The sequence below is a fragment of the Mus caroli genome, chromosome 8 (genome assembly GCF_900094665.2).
Source record: "Mus caroli chromosome 8, CAROLI_EIJ_v1.1, whole genome shotgun sequence".
Classification (NCBI taxonomy): domain Eukaryota; kingdom Metazoa; phylum Chordata; class Mammalia; order Rodentia; family Muridae; genus Mus; species Mus caroli.
In genome coordinates, this window is record NC_034577.1 from 449,503 (window position 1) to 469,794 (window position 20,292).

The following is a 20,292-nucleotide window of genomic DNA, read 5'->3' on the forward strand; positions in this document are numbered from 1 at the left end:
CAGAAAGGCCTAGATCTTAATTAACCCTCTTCCTCCTCACCATTTTCCCCAAACCAGACCAGGTCTCACAATTCTGTCCTGTAGTGGCTGAAGCTGTCCAAAGCCAGGACTTGGAGAGCCTTCCCAGGTCTGATAATCCACCTTCCTCATTTGCCCAGTAGGAATGGCCCTAGTCCTTCAGGCCTGTGGGCATGCGGAAGGGAGGAGAAAAGGGGTGGCTTCAATAAGAGAAGGCCTGGCCGCCTGAGCTGCCACCCCAGGACATTTATACCCCCCTGAATCCTCAGGAAAGTGTGGCAATTTTCATAGCTGCCAGGGGCCGGGCAGTGGTCCACATGCCTTTAATTCCAGCACTTGGGAGGCAGAGGCAGGCAGATTTCTGAGTTTGAGGCCAGCCTGATCTACAGAGTGAATTCCAGGACAGTCAGGGTTACACAGAAAAACCCTGTCTCGAAAAACCAAAATAAATAAATAAATAAATAATAAAAAATTTAAAAAAATCATAGCTGTCAGCCTTTTGCAAGATCCATCTAGTCAACAGAGGGGAGTCCCATAGGTTCTGCCTCACCTCACTCAAGCCACCTGTAACACAGGCCCCCAAACAGTAAGTGTTCTAGCCCAGTTCTGTAGATAAATAGATTTGTATTATGGAGCCTGGAATGCTGAACCTGAAAACACAAAAAAACCAGACTGTTTATACAAAAAAAAAAAAATGTATGCACCTAGACATCATTAGTCACATACAGAAAGCCCCATGCACACAACCACAGCCGCATACCCACAGATCCTCTCAGATCCTTACCTACATCTAGTCAGAGGCCTTCTTCAACAAATACTGCAGATATCAAAGGTACACATCAGGACCTTTGCAATCCACCTAGTAACCCTCCAGAGCTAATCTCACATACACAGCTTTCCTCTTGCCTAAATACACCCACTCGGTATCTCTGCCATCTTCCTGCCTTGACAGAGTCAACAATCACACCCTTATATGATAGATGTGTTTAGACTCATATCATTCTTTCTCTCTCCCCCCTTTCTCTTCCTTCATTTCCAATCTTAGAACACAGAAGGTTGTAGAACACAATTCTTTGATTTTACTTATTTCCTGAGTCTCATGTATCCCAGGATCACCTTGAACTTACAACAATTCTCTTCTTCCCATCTCCCAAGTGCCATGATTACAGGCATGTGCCACCATACCTAGCTTATTTGTGCTTGGGATGGAGCAGAAGGTTTTGTACATACCAGATAAGGACTCTGTCAACTAGGGCACAGCCCTAGCCACTTAATACAAACCATTGTACCACCACAGGTTTGAAACAGTCACCTTCACAAACAGATTACATCACAAGTCTAGATACTTATAGACAGATGTTCACAGGTACTCTCAAGCAAGTGGATACAAACACATTCATTTTCTTTTTAAACTAGGACAGAGTCTTGCTGTGTAGCCCTGGTTGGCCTAGAACTCACTGTATAGTAATAGCCACAAACTCCATATGCATATGTGAGCTCCACCTGCATATGTGTGAGATCAAAAGCCTACATGGACATCCACGACACACGACAACGCATACAGGGACATGCGTTTCTCTGCAGCCCTTCCCTCATCCGCCATCACAGCCGCCCTTTGCAATAGGAGGACCGATGGAAGCTTTAATGTCAGTGGCGACCCATGTGGACTCAGGAGCCAGAGAGAACTGAGTCCAATCTGGGGGCGGGGCGCACCTGGGCTCCGCCTTGGGGCGGGGTCGACGCCGCGTCGCCAGCGCGCTCGGCCGCACCTGGTTCAGCGGCGCCTCAGCAGCTTTATTAGTACTAGCAGCAGCGGCGGCGGCAACCCGGATCGGGGTGGCGGAGGCTCCGCAGCAGCGCAGCACAGCGCAGCGCAGCCCAGCCCAGCCCATCAGAGCGCGCGGACCCGGGCGGCCGTAGCCCCGGCGTCGCCATGGTGGAAGCGGCGCCCGCAGGGTCCGGGCCACTGCGGAGGACTTTCCTGGTCCCCGAGATCAAGTCTTTGGACCAGTACGATTTCTCTCGAGCCAAGGCGGCGGCGAGTCTGGCGTGGGTGCTGCGGGCCGCATTCGGGGGAGCAGGTAACCCGAGGGCCTTTGGGGAAGGGACCGGGGGAGCCAGGCTGGGGCGCGGCAGGTGCGGGGGGCGGGGCGCCAAGCCCGGGCCGTGGGAACAATAGCGTCGGGGCTGCCTAGGGTACCCGAGCTTTCGGTCTTTGCTAAGCTGGGCCTCCAAGCTTCCTGCTCGGCCCGGGCCCTTGGACTTTGCCCTCCCGGGTCGCTGGAACGCAGTCGGGGGTGGGGCCCGCCAAGAGGCTGTGCGCCTTGGGACCCCGGGATCAGAGCCCCCAGGTGACCAGGGGTGGGGTCTGGAGACCAATTTTGTGTGTGGTGGGGGAAGGGTCTCCTGGTAGTCCTCTGCTTCCCGCCTCCCACCCCACTCCTCAGACCCCAGGGCCTAACTGCTTGGCCAACTCCCCTTTCACACACATCTGAAGCCTGTGATGGCTCCTCCTACCCCCACCTTCCCAATCTCCCCTCACAACGTGTACGCGGTGGCTTGGACTCCGCAAGGAGCGTTTTAAGAGCTCAGAGCTACAGCTCAGTGACTGGGACACAAACCCTGCCTTGCCGGTGGACAGCGTGTGTGTATGTGTGTGTGTGGTGTGTGTCTGGGACCACTCTCTTTCGTCTCGATGGCCACGTAAAGGCTGGCAGTTGTGACTTATTGCCACATTTTCCTGAGGATTCAGGTAGGCATAAATGGCTCATTCGCCAGCTGTTCCTGGGTGGCAGCTCAGGCGGCCAGGCCTTCTCTTACTGAAGCCACCCCTTTTCTCCTCCCTTCCGCATGCCCACAGGCCTGAAGGACTAGGGCCATTCCTACTGGGCAAATGAGGAAGGTGGATTATCAGACCTGGGAAGGCTCTCCAAGTCCTGGCTTTGGGCAGCTTCAGCCACCACAGGGCAGAACTGGGAGGCCAGGCGTGGCCTTGGGAAAAACAGAGGTTCATTAAGGTCTAGGCCTTACTGGGAGAAGGAGAACGAGACATACATGCACAGAGACAGAAAAAGATAGAGACAGTAGAAACAGATGGATAGATAAAGAGAGAGACAGAGTGAGACAGAGAAGGAAGACAGGGACAGTGTCTGCAGTGTGTGAGTGTGTGTGTGTGTGTGTGTGTGTGTGTGTAAGTGTGTCTGTGTGGTGGTGGGAAATGCCCTGTCCTCCTACTGATCTTGGCACTAAATAGGTGCAGCCCCTCCCCCCACTCCATTGCCTTCCCAGACCAACCTGTTCTGGGTGTGGGTCTCCTGTGACAGCTGTCCATCAGTTGCTTCTGCACAGTCCTGTCTTTCCCACTTTCTATTAGTCTCTCTTACCACACTCCTCCCTGTGTGGCTGGCCAGCTGCCTCTGACACCTGCACACCCCCACGGGACCTGCCTGAGAAAGAAAAGATTTGGGAGTTGGAACCTCTGTCCCAGCCCCTCACAATGCCGAGATAATTAGATTAGAAAGGCTGGCTTCCTGAGCTTTTTAATTTTGATTTTTTATCATTGCCTGTGTATGTAAGCGTGGGCATGCACCACAACATGTGGATGGAGGTCAGAGAACCACCACAAAAACATCAGTTCTCTCTCCTTGTCACCTTTCTGTGAGCTCTGAACACTTCATCAGGTCTTCTAGTAGGTACCTCTACCCACTGGGCAATCTTGCCAGCCAGGAGCCCAACTCTGTTAAGTCATGGTTGGGTTTGAGGCCCAGCCCTGACCAGGACAGCTGGTGTGGAAGAATAATTCAGGTTCTCTGAGCTTCTGTCTCTTCTTTTATTTAAGAAAAAGAAAAAGGTGTTTGTCCACTTACATATGTGTGCTGAAATCACATAGAAGTTGCTTGTCTGTGCTGTCGTGCAGTGGGTTTTCAACTCCATTACTTGTTTTAAAGTTATATTTATTTTCTTATTGGTGTGTGTGTGGGGGGGCACCTATGTGGAGGTCAGAGAACCGCATGGGCCCTGGGGGGTCAATCTCAGATTGTTAGACTTGCTGGCAAGCACCTTTATCTGCTGAGCCATCTTGCTAGCCTGAAACCCCCAGTACTTTTGGGACCAGGTTGTTGAGAGGTGACTTGATTGTCTGATGTGGCACAAGACACAGCTTGGTCAGTGTTCATTATGGCAGCTGCTGTGGCTGGGGAGAGTATTTTATCAGTGTCTCCTAGGCATAGGACTGTGCAGAAGTTACTCTGTAAGTTTGCAGAAGGGAAGCCCCTTGAGGGGACCTTCATGCTCAGATTCACACATTTCTCTTCTGTTGACCCAGCCCCTTCCACCATGCAGCACTGCTCAATGGCTGCAGCTGACTCAGGATCAGATTCAGCTCTCAACTACCTGTGTCTCCCAGACAAGGAGGTGGGGGCTGCGGGGAGACACTGAGGAACAGATCGAGGCCAGGTCATCTTTTAAAATATAAGGTGTCTGTGTGTGTGTGTCTGTGTGTGCCTCTGGGTGTCCCAGGGCTTGTGTGGCAGTCAGAGACAGTTTAGGGGTTTTTGTTCTCCTTGATCCTTGGTTGTGTGGGTGTCAGGGATAAATTCAGGTTGTTGGGCTTGGTGGCAAGTGCCTTTACCAGCCAAAAATTCTCTCTTCCTGGTGCAGAGTTTTATTGTTGTTGTTGTTGTTTGTTTGTTTGTTTGTTTGTTTTTGATTTGTAATTGCCAGCACTTGGGTTGCAGCCTAGGGCCCTATGCTAGGGAGTGTCCACCAGCTGAGCTATGACCCCAGCCCCTCATTGGGGGATGCTAGGGAGTCACTGTACCACTGAGCCACATCTCCCACCCCTCTCTGATTTGCTGGGTAAATAGGTGCATACCACCAGGCCCTGCCACTTGGGTTTCTAGAGGGAGCCAATGCTTGGTGCTTAGGGTGTGGAGGAGATGCTGGGAGAGATCCAGGAGAATGGGAATGGGCACCAAATTAGGTCCTGGATACCTACTGTGGTAAGATTCAGTGTGGTCCAAGCAGCTGGGCCAGTAGGAGAAAGTTCCCAAGATTTTCCAGAGGGGGATGGGGGAGGAAGTGGGGGGTTCCCTTGAGAAGCTGTCTTGAGACCACCAAGGGGATCAGCCTATGGCTGCAAAGCTTCTTAGAGGAGAGCATGAAGCTCCCCATGGTGCCTGGAGGTCAGAGCAAGAGGGTGCAGAGTGGGCTTCAGAAGGAGGACCTCTCAGATTAAGATCCAAGGGAGGGCACTGGGGAGCCAGAGAAGGTGTCTGGGCACCAAGGAGCTCACACAGGCTTAGGAAGGGGTAGTTCTGGTGTCCCCCAAGGCAAGGTGTGAGGAATGCAAGCTGGTGGGCTCAGGAGAGACAGACTTGGAGATAAGAAAGACTTCTGTGTAAATGTGTGGAATACCAACTGCCATTCCTTAGGCCTTGCAAATAGGAGAGAGGTATGTGAGGGAAACTGGTTTCATTTGGGCTCCACCATTTTCTGGCTGTGTGATTTTGGGTAAGTTACCTTAGCTGTCTGAGCTGTGGTTTCCTTATCTGTACAATGGTGTTAGAATAAGTGTTTTGGGGGTTAAGGATGTAGGTCAGTCATACAGGGGACAAGAAAGACCTTATTTGCCAGGTCAACAACAAAAGTGTGTTGTAGGGTTAAAGGCACAGACGGTCATGGAATGAGTAAAGATTAGCTGTGTTATGGAAATGTCCTGTCTAGTAGGGTTGGAATTAGCCCCCCTGTCGTTGAATGCTTATAACTGGTATAATCCTGATGTGCAGTTAATATAAACACTGGATCAAAGTGTGGTGGTCCACAGGAGTCATCACAATACAGGGGATGCATAGGCAGAAGGATCATGGGTTCAAAGCTACCCTAGACTGTATAAAAAAATCCTCCATCCAAAGAAGACAAAACAGAACCAACCTAATACAGGCTGGGGATGTGGCTCTGCTGAAAGAGTTCTTTCCCAGTGTGGGAAGCTCTGAGTTCCATGCCCAGTAACACAGAAACTGGGCCTGGCAGGGCACAGCTGTCATCTGGATAGTTGAGTGGTAGAGGCAGAAAGATCAAAAGTTCGAGGTCATCTTCAGCTACTGTGAGCATTTGAAGCCACCCTAGGCTACAAAAGGCTTTACCTCAAAAACAAAAATAAAAACAAAACCACACATCAAATCTCCTGCCAATGATTTGCTACTCATTGTATATTGCAGTGGTTTTTGACCAGGATTGGGCTGAGTAAACTGTCACCTAATTAATAGTCTTTTTTTCTGCTTTTAAGTTTTTACTTTTTTTTTTTTTTGGTTTTTTCGAGACAGGGTTTCTCTGTGTAGCCCTGGCTCTCCTGGCACTCACTTTGTAGACCAGGCTGGCCTCGAACTCAGAAATCTGCCTGCCTCTGCCTCCTGAGTGCTGGGATTAAAGGCGTGCGACACCATGCCCGGCAAGTTTTTACTTTTAGTATTTTTTTACCCTTTCATTTATTTGATTTTTGTTTGTTTAAGATTTATTTATTTTATGTATATGAGTACACTGTTGCTGTCTTCACACACAGCAGAAGAGGAAGGTCATTGGATCCCATTACAGATGGTTGTGGGCCACCATGTGGTTGCTGGGAATTGAACTCAGGGCCTCTTAAATGCTGAATCATCTCTCTTTTTTTTTTTGTTTTGTTTTTTAAAGATTTATTTATTTATTTATTATTATATGTAAGTACACTGTAGCTGTCTTCAGACACTCCAGAAGAGGGAGTCAGATCTCATTACGGATGGTTGTGAGCCACCATGTGGTTGCTGGGATTTGAACTCCAGACCTTCGGAAGAGCAGTCGGGTGCTCTTACCCACTGAGCGATCTCTCCAGCCCCCTTACTTTGGGTTTTTTGAGACAGGGTTTCTACATATAGCCTTGACTGTCTTGAATCTAGCTCTGTTGACCAGGCTGGCCTTGAACTCACAGAGACCCACCTGTCTCTACCTCCCGAGTGCTGGGATTAATTGTGTGTGCCACCGCTACTCAGTTCAGTATTTTAGTTTTTTATAAATTTCTTATCGCCTTTACTCACACACACATAGATGCATGCCATGGGTATACAGTGAGGTGTGTTTCAGGGTCACAAGACAATTACTTTCCCGAGCCAGTTCTCTCCTTCCACCATGAAGGTTCTCGAGAGTAAACTCAAGATTTGTTAGGTTTAGATGGCTTACGAAGCCATCTCCCTGGTCTCTTTCATTTTGTTTTGTTTAGATAGCCTGAACTATAACAGAGTATAATTCTGTCTCAGAATACACTATATAGACCAAGCTGACATTGAACCTCTCCTCCTGCTTCAGCCTTCCAAATGTTGGAGTTGTTGGCATGAGTTACCTCATCTGGCAATTTTGCCCTTTTGGAATGATCTCATTGTATAGCCCAGGGTGGCCTTGAACTCTCCCGAGTGTGGCTGCTGACCATGCCCTGCTGACTTTCTCTACATTGAAGGAAAATGCTACTGACAGTCATGAGTAGTGACTCATGGTTTTGCTCAACCTCACACAATATTACCCTTATCCCCTCATCCCAGGTGTAGACCAAGTGCTTGATGTACGTCTGAGATGATGGCTGTAGATGTAACTCAGTTGATAGAGTTCCTGCCTAGCATGCCCAAGGCCCTGAATTTAATCTCCAGCATGGCATACACTAGGTGTGGTGGCAACTAGATGGCTGTAATTCTAGCACTGGTGAGGTAGAGGCAGATTGGATGTTGGAGTTTCTCCTTGGCTATGTAGCAAGTTTGAGGCTGGCCTGGGCTACAAAAGACCCTCTTTCAAAACAAAATGAAGCAGAAGTCAGTGAGAAGGGGCTCTAGACCATTTTTCTTCCTCAGAGAAAGTCCTAACGTTTTGCTCTTGGGAACAGGAAGTGCTCATGACTGAGCCTGAGAGGAGACTGGGTATAGGAGAAGGGTCAGGGTGATGTCAGGAGGTTGGATGCATCGTGGGGCAGGTAAAGGCAGGAAAAGATGGTGATTATCATCACTAGGATGTAGATTGGGGGAGGGTAGTGGACGATGCCAGGGTGGAGGAGCAGGAGGACACATCCCAATCTGTAGCAGGAGGCAATCAGATGGCCTCCAGAGCATCCACAAGGTGGGGTGGGACTTGTCCCTTTGGAGTAAGATAGCAGGAGGAAGGATTCTGGAAGGAGGTACTGGGCACAGAGCCCAGGTGCATTGTGGGCCAGTGGGTGTGTGTTTGGCTGGCTGTTGTTGGCCTTGGGGAGGCTAGGAACAGGAGAGCAGAAGCTGGGTCTAGGATGGAAGCCAGGGCCATGAGGTTGAGGCAGGGAAAAGTGGCAGTGGAGGCAAGGGACAGGAGGAGGCGAGGGTGAGGAAAGCCAGGACCGACAAGACCAAGTTCTCAGCACAAAGGATATGTATTTGCCCCAGAGGAACAGAGCACAGGAATAAAGGACAAAGACAGGAGATAAGGAGGGAGAAGGGGAAGGGTCAAGGGAGAGAGAGGGGAAAAAAGGGGAAAGGGAGAAGGGGAAGGGGTATTTGTCCCAGTGGGGAACAAAGGACTGCCTCTGGACTTAGAGAAGACAGATGTGGCCCATAGGCAAATGGTTTATAAAGGTAAAGGGGGAAACCCTGCGATAAGATGGGGCTTAATTTTAATTAGACAGGTTAATTAGGGCAACCACGAGGGGCTTTTGACTGTTGTACTTCAATACTTTGATAACTGGATCTTGGTAGTCAGCCCCAAGGAAGAGGAAGTGGCCAAATAAGGGAATAGAACTTAGGGGCTAGCTTCAGGAATGTAATCCAGGGGTTTTTAGCTAGGCAGAGAGAATGGGGGAGAAAGGCAAGCCACGATTGAACTGGCCAGAGTCCCTTCAGTGAATGTTCAAATTCTTCATCTTTCTTTAAAATTTTAAAAATTTCATTAAAGAAGTGTGTGTGTGTGTGTGTGTGTGTGTGTGTGTGTGTGTGACAATGCTGTGCCTGTTGCGGCACACATATGAAAGTCAGAGGACAACTTGTTAGAAGTTGGTTCTTCCCTCCGTCACATGTGGCCTGGACATCAAGCTCAGGTTTAGAGGGTGGATGACAAGTGCCTTTACTTGCCGAGCCATCTAGCCAACTTGAATCCTTCATCCTTCAAAGAGCAAAGCTAAGGCAGGTAGTTGCACCCAGCTCTCCATAGGAGTGCAGTCCTTAATGGGAAGGTCAAGTGTGGATTTTGGAGGTGTGGAAGGAGATGTGGCAAGAAGGGGTTCCTGTTAATGATGTCAGGTCCTATGTCAAGTGGTCTCTTGGGAACCTGACTATGAAGAATTGTAGGGGGTTGTTCTGGCACTGCTTGTATTCAAATGCTAAATTCTATACCCCAAGATCTGGTTGCTCCAAGAGAAATGAATCCTCATATATACCAGTCGTTGTGTGAACCTGCCCTCCAAGTTATCCCTGACTAGTTAATAAAGATGCTGTCTTAGTCAGGGTTTCTATTTCTGCACAAACATCATGACTAAGAAGCAAGTTGGGGAGGAAGGAAAGGGTTTATTCAGCTTACACTTCCACATTGCTGTTCATCTCTAAAGGAAGTCAGGACTGGAACTCAAGTAGGTCAGGAAGCAGGAGCTGATGCAGAGGCCATGGAGGGATGTTCTTTACTGGCTTGCTTCCCCTGGCTTGCTCAACTTGCTTTCTTATAGAACCCAAGATTACCAACCCAGGGATGGCACCACCCACCATGGGCCCTCCTGCTTTGATCACTAATTGAGAAAATGCCTTACAGCTGGATCTCATGGAGGCATTTCCTCAAGGGAGGCTCCTTTCTCTGTGAAAACTCCAGCTTGTATCAAGTTGACACACAAAACCAGCCGGCACAGATGCCTTCAGCCTGGGCTGGGCAGAAGAGAAGGGATGGTGGGAAGGTTCCAGGGCTCCGGGTCTGAGGCAGGGACCAGGATGGAGAGGGAGGGGAAAGAAGGAAGAAGTTGCCATGGGGGCTTCATGGCCATGAGGCCCAGCTGTTGGAATAGGCATGGCCCAGGTGGAACATGGCAAGTGATATCTTGGAGTTAACGTAGACAAAATAGCTTAGAGGGCGGATATCTGTTCATCTCTAATGCTTTAAGAGTTATTATAAATATAAAAGCCTTTGTGTCTTTTATTTGGGAACTATATGGTCTAAGTGGGGTAAAACTCCTTAAGTAATATTTACTACAACCAAGTATGAATGGTCTAATGTGTCTTTTCTACCCTGGAATCCTTGCTTCAGTGCTTCTCTTACGGTTTTTACACACATGTAACAGCTGGGCTGATTGAAACAGGGATTAAGGCAGTCCCTGACCAAGTGATCTTAATTAGTCACCTCTACCCTAACCTCAGGAGTTCTTCCTGGTTTTCTCCTCTTTTTAAAAGATACTTTGTTCTTTGACAATTTCATACACATATGTATACAATGTATTTTTATGCCATCCATTATCAACTTCCTCCTGGACTCTTTTTTTCTTTTCTTTTCTTTTTTTCCTTTTTCTCGGTTTAAGATAGAGCCTCTCTTTGTAGTCCAGGATGGCCAGGGAGTTAATGTACCCGAGACTGGCCTTGAGCTTTCAGCAGTTTTTCTGCCTCAGCTTCCCAAGTGCTGAATGTACAGGTGTTGCCCACCACACTAGCTGGTTCCCCCAGCCCCCCAGTAAGTTTATTACAGTGTGCATGCGAGGAGGGCTGCTTCCTCTGCTGCATGTGTGGGGGGTCAGCGGCTAACACAGTGGAGTTAGGTTTTCTTCCCACCTTTACGTGGCTTCTGGACGCTGACCTTTGGGTTGTTACTTATCAGCAAGCACCTTTTCCCACTTATCCATCCTTCTGCCCCCCCTTTTCATATTTTACTTGTGTGTGTGTGTTGGGGGGGCTATTCAGGCTACGGTGTATATATGAAGGTCAGAGGGTAACTTGTGGGTGTTGGTTCTCTCCTTCCACTGTGTGGGTCTTGGAGATGGAACTCAGGTTGTCTGGCTTTATGGCAATGTTGAGCCATGCTATTGACGACTTTTTTTTTTTTTTTTTTTTTAATGTTTTGTTTTTGTTTTTGTTTTTGTTTTTTTTTTGTTTTTTTTTTTTTTTTTTTAAGACGAGGGCCTCCCGGTAGCCCTGGCTGGCCTTGCTCCCACCTCTTAAATACTGCTATGACAGCCATCACATGGGCCACCATACTCAGCTTTTGGTGGGCATTTTGAGTCAGGGTGTCCTAGCACACACTGGCTTGTTACTGCTTCTAGCCTGGGCTGGTGTGAAGCTCCTTCTTTCTGAGTTTCCCGAGGCTAGGATTACAACTGTGCATGCTGGGCCTGGCTCTCTAAGTACCCTAAGTATGGCTGAACTCAGTATTCTCTTAAGACCCTACACCTTATCCCCTCTGCTTTGAGAGTACCCCCAAGGCCTAGCACACACCAAACTTAACTCCCTCAATTTCCACAAAGTACTTGCTCTCTGCCTGACTTTGGCATCTTTATCCTGTAGGCGACCTCACACTCATCCCAGCCACTAAGATGACAGAGGGGATTGAGTTTGCTTAAGGCCTGAGTTTGAGTCTCAGTCCTGGCACTGGAGACCCATGTAGCCTTAGTCTGGTCACTTTCCATCCCTGTACATTTTCTGTGAAGTTTGTTCCCATCTGTAAAACGAAGTTTCCAGGGATAAGGATGGTGCTCGATGAGGCTACAGAAGCATGGGGGAAGCCCTGACTTCTGTCCCTAGTAGGGCATGCCCTAAACTAGGCACGGTGGTGCATGCCTGTAATCTTAGGCCTCTGGAGGTTAAAGTGGGAGGATCCAAAATTCAAGGTCATCCTTAGCTACCAGGCAGTTTTGAGGCTAGTCCGGGATACATGAAACTCAACCTCTGAAATCTAACCAAATAGGTGCAAAAGAGATGAGAAACCAAAGTGGTACAGGGGCTCACTGGGAAAGCAGGAGGGCTTGAGTTCACAACCCCAGTATCCAGGGAAAAGAAGAACTGGACAGACTGTAACCTAAGCTCTGGAGAGGTAGAGATGCATGGATCCCAGGGGGCTCATGGATCAGCTAGTTCAGCTGAAATGGCAAAGCCAATGTTTAGGGAGAGATTTTGTCTCAAAACCTCAGTGGATATGCTCAGCTGTCGAGAGCTCTGGCTACTCTCCTAGAGAACACGGTCATATTTCCCAGCACCCATGTCTGGTGGCTCACAACTATCTGTAACTGTAGCTTCTGGGGGTCTGACTGGTACCCACCCTCTTCTAGCCTCTGAGGGCACTTGTATGGCACATGTGTGTGCACATGCACATACACACACACACACACACACACACAGCCCTGGCTTGTACCTATATGCCTGACTCTGTAGTTCCTAGTCCAGACCATTCCTTCTTTGCGATCATGTACTTTGTAGAAGAGTGAGCAGATGGGTAATGTGTTGATCTGACCTGCTGTGCCCCTCCCCAATGCAGAGCATGTGCCTCCGGAGCTGTGGGAACCCTTCTACACCGATCAGTATGCACAGGAGCACGTGAAGCCCCCAGTGACGCGCCTGCTGCTCTCTGCGGAACTATACTGCCGGGCCTGGCGCCAGGCACTGCCACAGCTCGAGCCATCCCCCAGCCCCTCTGCTCTGCTGGCCTTGCTGGCGAGGAGGGGCACGGTGCCTTCACTGCCTGAACACCCAGTGCGCGAGGCTGACCTGAAACACCAGCCAATTCTCATGGTAGGCTCTGCTCCTGACCTATGAGGCCCTGCCTACCAGGCTTGGCTCCTCCCCTTCGCCATCCTAACAGTTCTTTTTTTTTTTTTTTTTTTTTTTTTTTTTTTTTTTTTTTTTTTTTTTTTTGGTTTTTCGAGACAGGGTTTCTCTGTGTAGCCCTGGCTGTCCTGGCACTCACTCTGTAGACCAGGCTGGCCTCGAACTCAGAAATCCGCCTGCCTCTGCCTCCCAAGTGCTGGGATTAAAGGCGTGCGCCACCACGCCCGGCTCTAACAGTTCTTAATGCACTTTCCTGCAAAGTTTCTAGCTTGTGCCTGAAACTCCCTTCAGGCTCTACCCACTAATTCTGGTTACACCCCCCAAATGGTTCCTCTAGCCATGCCCTTAAGCTCAACTCATTAGGTGTAAGCTCCTCCAACCAGTTTTAGTCCCTCCCACAAAGCTTAGCTCCCCCTATCAAGCCTACCTCCATTTCCAAGCCTAGCTTTTCCATCAAGCTAAGGGTGCCACACTCAGTTCTGCAGATCATACCTGGCTCCTCCCTCAAGTTGCTATAGCTCAGGCTCCTCCAGTTCTGTCCTTGGTTTCTCTAGATGGGCTATTCTATTGTAAATCCTGGTGTCATAGCTCAAAACCCAGCCCATGTGTGACCTCTTTCATAACTGTAGCTCTCAAGGTCCCACCCAGCAATCCCTGACCCCACACCATTCCCTGGCCCCACTCCTCCCACATCTCTGGGATTGGAGGCAGAAAGAGTAGCTCCCTGCCCAGCCTTCTGGTCTCATCTTCCAGCCTTTGCCCCAACAGGGAGCCCACCTAGCTGTCATCGATGCTCTCATGGTTGCCTTCTCATTTGAGTGGACAAAGACACTGCCTGGTCCCTTGGCTCTGAGCAGCTTGGAGCACAAACTCCTTTTCTGGGTAGACACAGTAAGTAGGGTGGGCCAGGCCATGTGGAGTGGAGACAATGACGTTAGCCAAGTGACCAGGCACTGACTTCTCTCTGACCCCTAGACTGTTCGGCGGCTGCAGGAGAAGACGGAACAAGAAGCAGCCCAGCGTGCATCTCCTGCAGCCCCTCTGGATGGGGCCTCTCCTGCCCAGCCCTCGGTGAGGCTAGGACAAGGGATGGATGGATGGATGGATGGATGGATGGATGGACAGGTGGATGGATGATTATGAGGCAGGTGGGAAGGGATGGGCTGCACATCCTGGCCATTGCTGAGATTGAGGGTGGGCCTGGAAGTGACTCTCTTTTCCTCTTTTTCTCTGCACTTCTTATTGCACCGGCCCCTGCTGTCCCCTTCTCTGTCCCTCTGGCAATAGTGCCCCACACGCTGGTACTGGAAGCTGGTTCCTGTAAGTGAGGCTGTCTGTTTTGTCTCGTCTGCCTGTCCTGCTTGTTTCTGTCTTGTCTGTGTCATTTCTGCTTGATTGCCTGCACACCCCCACCCCCCAGCTGTGAGCAATGGAGGTAGCACTCCAGCCCTGGGGACTGAGAGAACTCTTTGGAACTTGAGATGTGGGGAGGGGAAGACCTCTGTCATTAGCAGGGGGTAGAGCTGGGCATATTTGTGCATGTCTGTAATCCTGCTGAGGCAGGAGGATTGCAAATTTCAGGCCAGCCTAGGGCATATCTAGAGTCCCTGTCTTAGAACCACAAACAGACTGAGATAAGAGGATTGAAGCTGAAGAGATGCCTGTACCTCCAGCTCCAGGGGATTCAGCACTCTCTTCTGTCCTTCATCGGCACTATATGCACATGCACCGTACCCCATATACAGACATGTACATATACACATACAATAAAAATAAATCTTAAAACATTCAAAAACAAAAAAGCCCAAACCAAAAGTAGTTGAGCTTTTCATTAAGAAGGGAGGACCTGAGCCTGTACTTAGCTTGAAAAGAGGGAGCCCCCTTGCCTACCAGGTATGTAGGCAGTGACCTCAAATTGCAGAGACATAGAAGGAATCTTCCTAGCCAAGAGGAAGATCCCCAGCTTCCCTAATTGGGTAGAATTTTGAGGTCTAGAAGATTTTAAATTCTCTCTCTTCCCCTAATTAGCTGTATGATCTTGCACCATGGTCTAAACCTCTCCTTGCTTCACATAACTTATTCCTGCAGTGTATAAATACAGGGACAATGTGGACTGGATAGGGGTCTCCATCTTTGCTCACTCCTGCAGTGTATAAATACAGGGACCATGTGGATTGGATATGGGTCCCCACCTTTGCTCACTGCTCCTCCCTACCTGGGGTCTGGGTTTGGGGGTGGATTATTCTACCTACCTGCTTCTTTTGCATCCTCTCCCTAAGCCAGGGCCTGGGGCTTGTCATGGAAGGCTGCTTTTGTGGGGTTCCTTAGGGCTGGGAGGAGCTGGGGTCCCCGAAGCCGGCCAGAGTATGATTAGGGAGCTAGATGGCCAAGGCTCAGGACAGGGGTCAGTACTCCTCCTTTTTCCAGAGGGGGCTTTGGGGGCCCAGCAGGCCTTGCTGACGGCCACTCCTTCCCCCCCCAGCACGCAATTGCCTTCTGTTTGAAGGAGTCGGGGAACAAACCCCCTATGGTAATGTATCCCCCTTCCCCGGGGTCTCAGGAGGCCTTGTCCCTAACCCCTGCTGCTGGCCTGGCTGCTCGCAGACAAGTCTTCTGCCTCTTGCTTCTGTCCCTCCCTTGCTCCAGGCTGGCCCCCCCTTCCCTCCCATTCTGGCTCTGGGGATCTGAGCTTCCCACCCCTTCATGGCAGAAATCCCAGTTTTCCCTATTCCAGCCTGCATGACTGCCAACCCGGATATGGCCAGCCTGACTGCTAACCTCACTCTGTTCCTGTCCACAGATTCGATATCGCAAGGACCGTGCCATTGCCCGAAGGGCTCCCTGCTTTCCAAATGTGACTACCCTTCAGGACCTGGCCAGTGGGGCAGCACTGGCTGCCACCATCCACTGCTATTGTCCCCAGCTATTACGACTTGAGGGTGAGTAGTGGATAAGCCAGACCTGATCCTGGAAAGGCATCTCCAGTCTGCAAGACCAGTATGATTCAGTATTGAGCTAAGGTCTTACATAGCCTAGGTCAGCCTTGGCCTCACTTTGAACCTCTCTGAGTGCTGGGATGACAGATACCTGTGTACCACCATATCTGGTTTAGGCAGTGTGGGGGATGGAACCCAGTGCTCATGCATGCTAGGCAAGAACTACCAACTCAGCCCCAGTGTGTGTGTGTGTATGTGTGTGTGTGTGTGTGTGTGTGTATCAAAGGATAGCCTTGAACTCCTATAATACTCTTGCCTCTACCTTCTAAGTATTGATATTTACAGTCATGTTCCCCCAGGCCAAATTTATGGGATCCTGGGGATAGAACCCAGGCTTTGTATATTATATTATATTATATTATATTATATTATATTATATTATATTATAGGCAGGCATTCTTCTAACTGACCTGTATTCCTAACCCCTTTAGGAGGATGTTTTTATTTGGTTTTTGTTTCTTAGATTTTTTTTAGTTTTAAAAATATGTATGTATGTGTGGGGTCTGTGCATGTGTGAGTGCAGGTGACCTTGGAGAATGTGATGGATCCCCTGTAGTTGGGCTCATCTGATGTGGTATTTGAAACTAAACTCAAGTCATCTGCAAGAGCAGTATATGCTCTTAACTGCCAAGCCATCTCTCCGAAAAAAGGATTTTGAGGAAGCCGGGAGATGGCTTAGTTGATAAGCTGCAAAAACATTATGACCTGAGTTTGGGTTCTTAGCAGCTGTGTAAAGTTCTCTGTACAGCAGTGAGTGCCTATAATCCCAGGGCCAGGGAGGTGGAGACAGAGGGATTCTGGGGACTTGCTGGCCAACTAGTAGAATCAGTAAATATCAGTTTCAGTGAGAGATCCTATCTTGGAATCTAAGGTAGTGAGCACATGGGAAGGAAGACACTACAGTTGACCTCTGGTCTGCAGACATGTACACACAGGTGCACACAGACACAGAGGACAAGAAGAAAACAACTCTTGCGTTAAGTCCTAGAGGGCCAACACGTTGTAGTATGCACCTTACAAGAGGTACAAGACTTGGCTCAAAGGAGGGCTTCCCTGGAACTCCCATCTTTTTTTCCATTGAGTTGGAGACCCATATATTCTGTCCCCACAGAGGTGTGCCTCAAGGACCCCATGTCTGTGGCAGACAGTCTATACAACCTCCAGCTGGTGCAAGACTTCTGTGCCTCCCATCTTCCTCGAGGCTGCCCCCTGTCCCTTGAAGACTTGCTGTATGTCCCACCACCCCTCAAGGTAAAGCCATCCTGGTGGTGTGGGGGTGAGACTCAGGACCTGAGGTCCATATCCAGGGCTGATTTCCCTCTGGCCTGCAGGTCAATCTGGTGGTGCTGTTGGCTGAGATGTATATGTGCTTTGAGGTTCTGAAGCCTGATTTTGTGCAGGCCAAAGACTTGCCTGATGGACATGGTGAGCCCTGGGGACCTGAACTTGCCTTGGGGTCTAGAAGAGGGTAAAGGAACCCTGCTCTGCCTGACCTTTTTCTTTGTGCACCTAGTAGCTGTCTCTCCCCGGAATACAGAGACTGTTCCATCTCAGAACAACAGTGGCAGCAGGTATGGGTCCCTGTTGGAGTGGAGTTTCTCCTTCATGGGGCTTCTTCCTGCCCACTGGCTGCAGGGGCAGGAGGGCTGGGGATACCTGTGAGAGGTGACTGAAGGTTGATGAGTATCTATCTGTTTGGCAGTTCTCCTGTCTTCAACTTCCGTCACCCGCTTCTGTCACCTGGTGGTCCCCAGTCTCCACTCCGAGGATCCACAGGTGAAGAGAGAATATGGCTTCTATTACCAGGAAACTTCAACTACAAGAATTTCCCAGCTGACTTCATGTTGAGTCGTCCAGTGGCCCTCATTGGGTCTTTCTGACTTCCTTTATGGCTAGGCTTCGAGACCCCTTGCATCAGTCAGGTGTGATGGTGGATACCTTTAATCCTAGAACTAAGGAGGCAAAGATTGGCAGAGTTCTCTGTGAATTGGAGGCCAACCTGAGCTACATAGAGAATTCTAGTGCAGCCAGGATTACACAGTGAGACCCAGTCTCAAAACAAAACAAAACAAGACTCCTTGGATGATACCAAGAAGTAGCACCAACTGCTAATATTTGGTCATTTCATTTTAATTTTTAAATTCAAGTTATCATTCTGATATGTATGGGAGCACATTTGCCTTAATGCATGTGTAGAGGTCCAGAGAGAACAACTTGCAGAAACTAGTTCTCTCTGGTTACCGTGTAGGTCTCCAGTATTGAACTCAGTTCATCAGGCTTGGAGGCAAGTGCCCTTAACCTGCTGAGCCATCTCATTGGTCCAAAAGAAACTGCAAACTGTATTCACAATATTGGCAATTGAACCCAAGGCCTCACATATGCTAGGCAAGTAGTGCATCGCTGAGCCATCCCCAAAGTTCCAGCCAGCCATTTCTGGAAATCTAGCATAACCAGACACATAATGACCCATCAGTGACTCACTTGATGACATTGTAGAGGTTGTCCCAGGCACCAGCCAACCCCCAGATCAGTGGCTTCCCCCTGCACAGTGACCATTTACTGTCCCTCCACAGGCTCCCTGAAGTCCTCTCCATCAATGTCTCACATGGAGGCTCTTGGCAAAGCCTGGAACCGTCAGCTTAGGTGAGTGCATCATCAGGGGCCCTGTGGCCTTGGAAGAGGGATTGAGCTGATCAGGGCATGGCAGAGGCCTGTCCCAGGGGCTGACCCCTCCCTCTGGCCGCCCAGCCGTCCCCTCTCCCAGGCTGTGTCGTTCAGCACTCCCTTTGGCCTGGACAGCGATGTGGATGTCGTCATGGGAGATCCTGTCCTGCTCCGCTCCGTCAGCTCAGACAGTCTGGGTCCCCCACGTCCTGTGTCAACATCATCCCGGAATTCTGCTCAGCCACCCCCAGAATCTGGAGACCTACCCACGATTGAAGAGGCCCTGCAGATCATTCACAGTGCTGAGCCCCGACTGCTCCCTGATGGGGCTGCTGATGGCAGTTTCTACCTCCATTCTCCTGAGGGTCTCTCCAAACCACCACTCTCCCCCTACCCTCCTGAAGGAGCCTCAAAGCCACTGTCTGATAGGCTCAACAAGGCGCCTATCTATATATCACACCCTGAGAACCCTTCAAAATCATCTCCCTGCTCAACAGGAGAGATACTGAAACCATCACCCCCATCCGAGGGGTCCCCCAAAGCTGTGGCTTCATCCCCAGCAGCCAACAACTCCGAAGTGAAGATGACCAGTTTTGCTGAACGCAAGAAACAGCTGGTGAAGGCTGAGGCTGAGTCAGGAATGGGGTCTCCAACATCCACCCCCGTAGCATCTGAGGTCTTGAGCTCAGAGATGAGTGAGCTGGGAGCCAGGCTGGAGGAGAAGCGCCGCGCCATAGAGGCACAGAAGCGACGCATTGAGGCAATCTTTGCCAAGCATAGGCAGAGGCTGGGCAAGAGCGCTTTCCTGCAGGTGCAGCCTCGGGAGGCTGCAGGGGAGGCCGAGGAGGAAGCTGAGCTGGGCTCAGTTCCTGGTGGGGAACGGCCAGCAGGTGAGGGCCAGGGTGAGCCGTCCTTACGGCACAAGTCAGTTACCTTCTCTCCAGACCTGGGCCCAGTGCCCCCAGAGGGACTTGGGGATTACAATAGAGCAGTCAGTAAGCTGAGTGCCGCTTTGAGCTCTCTGCAGCGGGACATGCAGAGGCTCACAGACCAGCAACAGCGGCTTCTAGCCCCTCCAGAAGCTCCTGGACCTGCCCCACCACCTGCAGCCTGGGTCATTCCTGGACCTGCCACTGGGCCTAAAGCAGCATCCCCCAGCCCTGCCCGTCGTGCCCCAGCTGCCCGACGCAGCCCTGGGCCAGGCCCCAGCCCAACACCCCGTAGTCCAAAACATGCAAGGCCGGCAGAGCTGAAGCTTGCACCTTTGACAAGGGTACTCACACCACCCCATGATGTAGACAGCCTCCCTCACCTACGCAAGTTTTCACCCAGCCAGGTGCCTGTACAGACTCGCTCCTCTATCCTCCTGTCGGAGGGGACACCTCCTGAGGAGCCCACCACCAAGCCTGCCCTCATTGAGATCCCTCTAGCCAGCCTGGGGGAGCCTGCTGCTGATGAGGAAGGAGATGGGAGCCCCCCTGGGGCTGAGGATTCTTTAGAGGAAGAGGCATCTTCTGAGGGAGAGCCCCGAACAGGGCTTGGATTCTTTTATAAGGTGAGTCACCTTGGCGGGTCAGAGGGAAAAGGTGAGCCAATAGGTAGATGTATGAATGGATGGGTAATGGAGATGCCCCTAGGGGGAGATGGGAAGTGGTGGATATTCAGGGATAGAGCTTTACTATTGAGTGGGTAAATTGACATGTACTGGCTGATGATGGATAGATGGATAGCTGGCTGACTAGGGAGTGGCTGGCTTGCTGGCTTTCTTGGATGGGTGGATGGATGGATGGATGGATGGATGGATGGATGGATGGATGGATGGATGGATGGATGGATGGATGGGTGGG

At 50.2% G+C, this 20,292-nt stretch overlaps 1 protein-coding gene across 9 annotated transcripts in view; it reads left to right on the plus strand.

The window, feature by feature from the left end:
- The first annotated feature begins 1,588 nt into the window (after positions 1–1,588).
- The window catches only part of Camsap3 (calmodulin regulated spectrin associated protein family member 3), a 24,040-nt gene continuing 5,336 nt past the window's right edge, over positions 1,589–20,292 (plus strand). The window contains exons 1-13 of one of the 9 annotated variants that reach the window (XM_029480546.1): positions 1,589–2,099; positions 12,496–12,749; positions 13,554–13,676; positions 13,761–13,856; positions 14,073–14,105; positions 15,268–15,315; positions 15,586–15,724; positions 16,893–17,032; positions 17,113–17,206; positions 17,295–17,352; positions 17,484–17,557; positions 18,355–18,424; positions 18,530–20,000. In XM_029480546.1, coding sequence (XP_029336406.1) covers positions 1,952–2,099; positions 12,496–12,749; positions 13,554–13,676; positions 13,761–13,856; positions 14,073–14,105; positions 15,268–15,315; positions 15,586–15,724; positions 16,893–17,032; positions 17,113–17,206; positions 17,295–17,352; positions 17,484–17,557; positions 18,355–18,424; positions 18,530–20,000 — 2,748 coding nt within the window. In that variant the 5' untranslated portion in view covers positions 1,589–1,951. The remainder of the gene's footprint in view (positions 2,100–12,495; positions 12,750–13,553; positions 13,677–13,760; positions 13,857–14,072; positions 14,106–15,267; positions 15,316–15,585; positions 15,725–16,892; positions 17,033–17,112; positions 17,207–17,294; positions 17,353–17,483; positions 17,558–18,354; positions 18,425–18,529; positions 20,001–20,292) is intronic. The other 8 variants (XM_029480548.1, XM_029480551.1, XM_029480549.1 and 5 more) reach the window with 8 other exon arrangements.